Source organism: Malaclemys terrapin, chromosome 20 (genome assembly GCF_027887155.1).
Source record: "Malaclemys terrapin pileata isolate rMalTer1 chromosome 20, rMalTer1.hap1, whole genome shotgun sequence".
Classification (NCBI taxonomy): Eukaryota; Metazoa; Chordata; order Testudines; family Emydidae; genus Malaclemys; species Malaclemys terrapin.
The window spans coordinates 17,571,676-17,580,445 of NC_071524.1; the positions used below are offsets into that span (position 1 = coordinate 17,571,676).

The window sequence follows — 8,770 nt, forward strand, 5'->3', positions numbered from 1 at the left end:
TGAGCGGCAGCACCCCCACCTGCCGGCGGAATTTCCCACAGGGAAGCTGGGACGAGATCGAAAACCCCGAAAGGAAGCGAAACCGGTGAGGGAAAGTGAGTCACCTGCAGGGATCAGGAGCCTCGGCTCTCCCTGCCGGCCAGCGACACGGCACCTGATGGCAATTCCCCTGGCGGAAGGTCCCTACGCTGGCCCCGGCCACCCTCCCCCGAACACAGCGGGGGCCGGACTCAAGCCGGGCACTAAGGCTCTGAGCACCCAACAGACACTGACTAATTCCTGGGGGACGGTAAACTGAGGCATGGAGAGGCAAAGTAACTCATCACAGAGGGAGGAGCTGGGAGCACACCCCAGTTCCAGCAAACCCAGCAGTGATGCTTAGGCAGTGCTCCCCTGGCACAGCCAGGAACAGAACCGCCCCCCGGCTCTAACCACCAGCCCCCACTCCCCCCCCAGAGCTGGGGAGAGAACCCAGGAGTCCTAGCTCCCAGCCTGCCCCCCCGCTCTAACCACTAGTCCCCACTCCCCTCCCAGAGCTGTGGAGAGAACCCAGGAGTCCTGGCTCCAGCCCCCCGGCTCTAACCACTAGCCTCCACTCCCCCCCAGAGCTGGGGAGAGAACCCAGGAGTCCTAGCTCCCAGGCCCGCCGCCCGCCCCCCCCCCCCCCGCTCTAACCACTAGACCCTGCTCCCCCCCAGAGCCGGGGAGAGAATGCCGGCGTCCGGGCTCCAGCCCTTCCGGGATCGGTGTTTCACCAGCCTTGACTTTGCTCTGTGCACTTGGCAGAATTATCCTGTGCGCTCACCCCATGCCTTGGCCTGTGCTGCCCCCTGCTGGCACCTGGCAGTGTGTGCCAGCGGGAGAGAACCCAGGAGTCCTGGCTCCCAGCCTCCTGCTCTAACCACTAGCACCCCCCCCGCCCCCCCGAGCTGGGGAGAGAACCCAGGAGTCCTGGCTTCCAGCCCTCCCTGCTCTGACCACCAGACCCCACTCCCCTCCCAGAGCCAGGGATAGAACCCAGGAGTCCTGGCTCCCAGCCCCCTGCTCTAGCCACTAGACCCCACTCCCCTCCCAGAGCCAGGGACAGAACCCAGGAGTCCTGGCTCCCTGCTCTAACCACCAGACCCCACTCCCCTCCCAGAGCCAGGGATAGAACCCAGGAGTCCTGGCTCCCAGCCCCCTGCTCTAGCCACTAGACCCCACTCCCCTCCCAGAGCCAGGGATAGAACCCAGGAGTCCTGGCTCCCAGCCCCCCCTGCTCTAACCACCAGACCCCACTCCCCTCCCAGAGCCGGGGACAGAACCCAGGAGTCCTGGCTCCCAGCCCCCCCTGCTCTAACCACCAGACCCCACTCCCCTCCCAGAGCCAGGGACAGAACCCAGGAGTCCTGGCTCCCTGCTCTAACCACTAGACCCCACTCCCCTCCCAGAGCCAGGGACAGAACCCAGGAGTCCTGGCTCCCAGCTCCCCCTGCTCTAACCACTAGACCCCACTCCCCTCCCAGAGCCAGCGACAGAACCCAGGAGTCCTGGCTCCCAGCCCCCCCTGCTCTAACCACTAGACCCCACTCCCCTCCCAGAGCCGGCGATAGAACCCAGGAGTCCTGGCTCCTGCACTCCCTGTTGCCCCAGCTCAAGCCGCAGGCACCGGCCCCTGGATTTTCGGGCTGAAAGGACCAAACTGCTGCTGTTGCAAAACCCGTTACTGAAGAGCTTTAATTGTGACAGTGTCTGTCTCCCCCTCTGCCTCCCCCGTCCCCGGCCTGCCCCCACCCCACAGGCCCCCGCGCCAGGCCAGCTCCAGCGGGGGGGCCGTTCCCCTGAGCGGCTGCTTCCCGGTGCAGCCCTGGGCCTTGCCACCCCTCTGGAACGCTTCCCGCCCTGGGGGCCCGGAGGCTCAGAGCCCAGGCCAGAGATCCAGCGGGGGCCGGGCAGAGTCTGGGCAGCCCCTCCCACTCCCCAGCTGCTCCCCGGCACCTATCCTGGCTCTGGGCTGCCCCTGGGAGGCAGAGACGTGGGGCTCACACAGCCCATGGGGGGCGAGGGGGGTGCCTCAGCCCTGGGGAGAAGGGGGCAGGGATCACGGTCTGGACTGGATCACAGGCCAGGAGCGACCTGGGGAAAGCGAACGGGGGGAAGGCCCTTGCGGGGACACGTCCTGAGCCCACGAGGGGAAGGATCCCAGGTCACAGACTAGGAGTCTGGGTTACTGCACAGGAGTTGGGTCCTGCCCCCAATCAGGGTGCCAGGCTGGGGGGGGGAGGGGTTGCGGGGGACAGGGGACCCCCTACTGCGCCTCCATCTCCTCCGCCTCCTCGGACTCCTCGCCGTCGAAGTAACGCTCCTCCTCGTCCCGCGACACAATGTCCAGGTTGTCGAACTCTGGGTTCTCGTCGACCTCGCTGAGAGAAAATGAGTCCAGAGCTGTGACCTCAGGGACAGAACCCAGGTGTCCTGGCTCCCAGCCCCCCTGCTCTGACCCCTACACCCCACTCCCCTCCCAGAGCCAGGGACAGAACCCAGGTGTCCTGGCTCCCAGCCCCCCTGCTCTGACCCCTACACCCCACTCCCCTCCCCGAGCCAGGGACAGAACCCAGGTGTCCTGGCTCCCAGCGCCCCACCAGCCTGCTCTAATCACTAGACCTCTCTCCCTCCCAGAGCTGGGACAGATGCAGATTGCCGCACCCCCGCCAGCCCCACTTCTGCTGTCCCCCCCGGGGCAGTGACCCAGCGAGCGACGCCCAGCGCCTGCCCCCCTCACCTGTAATCGAAGTCACCGTCCTTGCCGTCCAGGAAGCGCTGGTGCATGCGGCTGGTGAACTCCTCACGCAGGAAGGCCTTCTCCTCCGTGTCGGGGACCCAGGTGTCCGAGGCCGAGCTGGACTCCTCGCCTGGCAGGGAGAGAGGGGAAGGGACGATCGGCAAGGAGGGGACGGATACCAGCCACCAAGACAGTAACGGGATGTCAGACCCCACTCCCCTCCCAGAGCTGGGGAGAGAACCCAGGAGTCCTGGTTCCCAGAACCCCGGCTATAACCACCAGACCCCACTCCCCTCCGAGAGCCGGGGAGAGAACCCAGGAGTCCTGGCTCCCAACCCCCCGGCTATAACCACCAGACCCCCCTTCCCTCTCGGAGCTGGGGAGAGAACCCAGGAGTCCTGGCTCTCAACCCCCCTGCTCTAACCACCAGCCCCCGCTCCCCTCCCCCAGCCAGACTACATACTGACCTTCGTCATCCTCCTCCTCCTCCTCCATGCAGGCTTCCTCCTGCTCCTGCTGTATGTGCAGCCGTAGCTGGAGCACCTGCTCCTGGTAGGAGTCGAGCAGGACGCCGGAGAGGGAGCAGGGGCCGGCCAGTGCCTGGCTGCCCAGGGCCAGCAGCTCCTCGTCGCTCAGGTACTGCCCGATGTACTGCTCGTACAGCAGGGGCTCCCGCGCCCGCATCTGCTCGTCGCTGAAATACTCTCCCCCTGCGAGGCAGAGAGAGCGTGGGGGGGGCCGGAGCCACGGGACGGGGGGCTTCTGGGGCTCTCCAGGGCAGATGCAGCTCCCACTCCCCTCCCAGAACCCAGGAGTCCTGGTTTCCAGCCCCCCGATCAACCCACTTGCTCCCCCGCCCAGAGCTGGGGATAGAACCCAGGAGTCCTGGCTCCCAGGGGCCCAGCTCTAACCACTAGCCCCCATTCCCCTCCCAGAGCTGGGGATAGAACCCAGGAGTCCTGGCTCCCAGCCCCTGCTCTAACCACTAGCCCCCACTCCCCTCCCAGAGCTGGGGATAGAACCCAGGAGTCTGGCCTCCCAGCCCCCCCTGCTGTAACCACCAGACCCCACTGTTCAGCCTGCAGAGACCCCCCACGGGCACGGCTGCTGTCTCTGACCCACTCCGTCCTTAGCCTCTGCCAAGGCAGCCTGTGCGGGGGGGGCACCTGGCACCAGCTGGGGCTGACTGACATGGCCATGCTGTGCTAGAGCCGCCTCCCGCCAGGGCACCCAGCGGGCACCAACCTGCCCTCCCTGCAGCACAGCGCCCGCTAGCGCTGCCTTGGGGCATCGGAGTCAGCACTGACCCCCTGCTGGTCCGTGCCCCGTAGCATCAGGACCAGGGCGCCACTGACTGTGAGAGCAGGCCCCCACCCCCAGCGCGGGGAGGGGCAGGGCTTGGCGGCCTCGTACCTTTGATGAGCTGCTGCAGGGCGGCGTACCTCTTGTTGCGCACCCGGGTGTGGCCGGCCTTGCCGCGGGCGGCCCGGCGCACCTCGTCGCAGTAGAAGCGCACTTCGTAGCGGGCGGCCAGGTGGGCGAAGCAGCCCAGGTGCTCGACGCGCAGGGCCCGCCGGAAGCGCTCCAGGAAGACCACAGGCTTGTCCCGGTACAGCGCCCGCAGGATGGCCAGCTTCTCCTCCGCCGTCAAATCCGGCTCGTCCTTCTGCTGGCTGCGCACCGGCAGTGGGCTGTTGGCCACGGCCGTCAGCATGGCCAGCAGGGCCCTCTCGCCCACCTCAGGGGGGCCCGCCGGCTCCTGGGCCCCGGCCTCCTTCTGAGCCAAACCCGCAGCGTGGGTGGGCTCCGGCATCCCTCTCCCCCGCTGGGACGGGCGCTGCAGCTGTTCATCGAGTCCACTGCGGTTGGGTGAATGGTCACCTAGGGCTGGCGTCGCCTGCATCCGTTCCCCGCAATGCGACAGGTGCCGGGGGGTGGTGGTGACCCCAGTGTTCTTTGGGGGCCGGTCCTGTGGGGCTGGCCTGTCCAGCATCTCCTCTCCCCAGTGCCACGTCTGCCGAGGGGGTTCAGTGACCCCATTCCTCTTGGGGGGAACATCCCCCGGGGCTGGTCTGTCTAGCATCTCCTCCCCCCAGTGCAACGTGTGCTGGGGCGGGTGGGTGACCCCGCTGGCATTGGGGGGACGGTCCTGTGGGGCTGGGCTCTCCAGCATCTCCTCCCCCCACTGCCACGTCTGCCGAGGGGGTTCAGTGACCCCGTTCCTCTTGGGGGGCCGGTCCCGTGGGGCTGGGCTCTCCAGCATCCCTTCCCCGCAGTGCGTCGCGTGCTGGGGCGGGTGGGTGACCCCGCTGGCACTGGGGGGCCGGTCCCGTGGGGCTGGGCTCTCTGCCAACGACGCCTCCGGCTCCTGCTGCTCGCTGCTCTTCGGGGCGCCGGCGCTGCCTGCGGACGAGACCCGGATTAACGCTGGGCCAGCCGGGCTCCCCCGGGGGGGTCAGAGCTGACCTGGGGGGGGGGGGGACCCCAGACTCCAGCCCGGCCTCTCAGGGGAATGGGGGGCTCCGTGGGGGGGCTCCATGGGGGGGGGCAAGTGGGCCCCACAGCCAGCCCCGCCCCTTGGAGTAACTGGGGGGCTCCGTGGGGGGACTGGGGGCCCCACATCCAGCCCCAGGGGTCCCTCAGTCGGGGGGGTCGCCACGGGGGCGGAGACCCCCATCCAGCCCCGCCCCCAGAGTAACGGGGGGGGCAGGGCAGATCTCAGCCGCCCCAGGCCGGAGCAGGGTCCCGGGGGGCCCCTTTGGCTGTGACACCCGCGCCCCGCTTCTCACCCGGCGGGGGCGGCCGCGCGCGGCCCCCCGCTTCCGCCTCCATCCCGCGCGCCGCGCCAGGCCAGGCCAGGCCGGAACTTCCGGGTCGCAGGTCCGCGGCCAAAGGGTCCCCCTGCGGGGGGGGGGAACGCGACCCGGGCACGTTAGTTCCGGGGCATGTTCGTTCCGCGGGGGGCGGGGAAGGGTCATTGTGTGTCAGTCAAAGGGGGGAAATGGGGGGGCGGGGAAGGGTCATTGTGTGTCAGTCAAAGGGGGGAGATTGGGGGGGTGGGGAAGGGTCATTGTGTGTCAGTCAAAGGGGGGAGATTGGGGGGGTGGGGAAGGGTCATTGTGTGTCAAAGGGGGGGAGATTGGGGGGGCGGGGAAGGGTCATTGTGTGTCAGTCAAAGGGGGGAGATTGGGGGGCGGGGAAGGGTCATTGTGTGTCAGTCAAAGGGGGGAGATTGGGGGGGTGGGGAAGGGTCATTGTGTGTCAAAGGGGGGGAGATTGGGGGGGCGGGGAAGGGTCAGTGTGTGTCAGTCAAAGGGGGGAGATTGGGGGGGCAGCCCCCCACCCCCACATCATCCGCCAAGGGCAACGGCGGCTGCCGGGGGGCTCTCTACAGATTGAGGCAAATCCCGCTGCAGGGGGACTCGGCCCCAGGCCATGCAGGGATTTGATATTTGAGGGGGGGGCTCCCCCAGCTCACAGCCCCCCCCCTGGACTAACACCTGCCGTTGGCTGAAGGCCTGGCCAAGGGTAAATTAACCACCGGAACAACTTACCCAGGGGTCGTGGCTTTTCCATCAAGCCAGGATTGGTCCCCACCCAACGATCTGCTCCCATTCAAACAGGAATTAACACCCAGACGTTCTCAGGCTTGTTGTATAGGAGGTGAGACCATCGCAGTGGTCCCGGTCCGCTCAGGCTTTATAAACTGTGAAATCCCAGGGAAAATACACCTGCGGGGAGGAGGTGGCAGTACAAACTGCAGGAGAACCCAGCTGAAAACCCCATTTACAGTAGGCTGGGCGGTAGTATGCATTCAATCAAGGGCTACTAGCTAAGATGGTCAGGGGGACAACCCCAGGCCCTGGCTGGTTATAAACCTCTGACTGCCAGGATATAGGAGTGGACAACAGGGGATGGATCACTCAGGTGCCCTGTCCGTTCATTGCCTTTGGAGCATCTGGCACCAGTCGTTATCGGAAGACAGGACCCTGGGCTAGATGGACCATGGGTCTGACCCAGTCTGGCTGTTATGTTCAGATGGAGATACTGCCGCACAGGGAAGTGAGCTGGTGGTCCCTCGGATTGTCGGAGGGAAGAGAGCAGGGGGAATCTATACTTTTTGGTGGACAGGTTACCCACAACAGGCTTTGCTGAGCGAGCAGGCTTCCCGTGACATGCATGTTCTATTCCCCTTAAAGGTGACACAAGCTACCTCCAAGCTCTTATACCAGGCCTTTCACCTCAGTAGCTCTCTCTGTGCTTTACCAGGGAGGCAAGTGTCAAAACGCAGCTCCATTCTGAGACAGAGAGTGCATTGCGCGAGGAGCAGGAGAGATTTTCACATCCAGGGCATCTTATCTGGCTAGCGCCTCCATCACATATTATGCTGGTTGGAATGATCCCACAGGCTCAGTTCCAGCTGTGCACACAAGGAACCTTCCCAGAAGACTTTGTCCTCCCCGTGTTTATAAACTTAACTCATTTAACAAGAGCAGGGCTCACTGCAGCTTGGTCTGCCTCCCTCACCTCCCCGCCAGGAAGGGAGCTGTTTTAATAACAAGAGAGCCAGCGATCTATAAAGAAGAGAGAGGCTATAACTGCTGGCTAGCGGCGTAGGCTCGGAAGGAGCAGATCACTGCTAAAGGTCAATTTCACTGCACACCCCCACTACCAAAAAAATATTTCCATTAATAAAAATGTACAGCTAGGCAAGAAAGAAAAACGCTGCTTGAGAACTTAGAATCTGATTCAAGAAATTTACTTTGTATATTTTGACAATTTGTTTTAACGGTTATAAAGCGCTAACTGTCTGACCCTCCACGGCTCTCATTCAATAACTGACCCTCCCCCCAGCATTTCCCCAAACAGTGAAAATCCACATCCCTAAAACCAGAAAAAAAGGCTTTAAAATAAACAGACATCTGTTGAAATTATAAAACAAAAAATCCAATTCTGCCAAGTTTATAGATGCGCTAGGTTCCTTAAGGTACCTCCATGCAGGTCCTGTCCAATCCGTGATCTCGGCCTGGTCTTGGACATTTGGTGTGTCTAAGGAAATAATAAGGCTTTTTCTCCATTCTACGAGTGTGAATCTGCACAGGGCCCATCCCAGCCCCCAGCATGTTTCCAAGCCGGTCCTGGTTTTACACACGCTGCCCGGCTCGAGGTCTGAATCTGTCCGATGCCGCTAGGGCTGCTCACAAGATCTTGGCAGAGCAGCTGTGCAACAAGCCCAGGCCTCGCTCCGTTGTTGAGCTGCACAGCTTGGGTGGTCATTTACCCCAGTGGCAAGAGGGCCAAGGGAAAACGGGGACGCTGCACTGGTATGTGACAAAACAACTACGGTGGTGGTGAATTGAGCCTCTGGTGTCCAAAAGCACTAGGTGGCTTTTACTCAAGGATTTGAAAAGGGATGCAAGAAAATTTAAAATTCCTGGGCCACACCAACTGGGGATCTGGCCCATATTTTAAGAGAGAGAGACCCTTACCTATTAAAAACAAGGACACTTAAAAATCTAGTTAACTTTCCCCTGTTTATGCCACTTAGTTTGCATTTCACTAAGCCTAGGTAATGAACAGATGCGTCAAATTTCACATTAGTTTATAAACAAGCCAAGGAGATGGAGCTAATCGATTTCTCTCTTTTTGGGAAACACAGCCAGGAAAGGTGCCTTCTTGAAAAACAAACTTCCTTTGAAAAAGCTTTTTCCGAAACTCTCCCTGGATATATCTCTGAGTGACATTACGGTTTTGTAAAAAGCGGTTTTGAAAAGACACTTTTCATGCATAAATCGGCTGAAGTGTTCTTCTGATTGAAGTTTAGATGGTTTAGCAGCAGCTTGTACACAAGAGCTGTGGCAGACAGATAATGGGATCCATTAGCTAGATACTGCCTGCTATTTTCCATAAAGTGGAGGCTTAGGATGGGACATGTTAACGATCAAACAGATTTTTTTTTTTAAACCCCCGGAGGATTTATGAAAGGGGGAAAAGAAAAACACCAAGACA

At 62.2% G+C, this 8,770-nt stretch overlaps 1 protein-coding gene across 1 annotated transcript; it reads right to left on the minus strand.

The window, feature by feature from the left end:
• Nucleotides 1-1,753: 1,753 nt before the first annotated feature.
• On the minus strand, nt 1,754-5,609 carry CCDC97 (coiled-coil domain containing 97). The gene is made up of 6 exons (XM_054009744.1): nt 5,551-5,609; nt 5,078-5,164; nt 4,175-4,987; nt 3,229-3,471; nt 2,762-2,891; nt 1,754-2,402 (listed from the first exon to the last, which is right to left on the minus strand). The coding sequence occupies exons 1-6, from the start codon at nt 5,591-5,593 to the stop codon at nt 2,288-2,290; spliced, it is 1,431 nt and encodes a 476-aa protein (XP_053865719.1). The 5' UTR covers nt 5,594-5,609; the 3' UTR covers nt 1,754-2,287.
• Nucleotides 5,610-8,770: the final 3,161 nt, after the last annotated feature.

What these genes read in the sequence shown, in the direction of transcription:
- CCDC97 (XM_054009744.1), bottom strand. Translation starts at nt 5,593, where the DNA reads ATGGAGGCGGAAGCGGGGGGCCGCGCGCGGCCGCCCCCGCCGG. An exon ending in CCTGCAGCAGCTCATCAAAG is followed by an intron (nt 3,472 to 4,174) that starts GTACGAGGCCGC and finishes TCTGCCTCGCAG; the next exon opens with GGGGAGAGTATTTCAGCGAC. An exon ending in GACGGTGACTTCGATTACAG is followed by an intron (nt 2,403 to 2,761) that starts GTGAGGGGGGCA and finishes ATTTTCTCTCAG; the next exon opens with CGAGGTCGACGAGAACCCAG.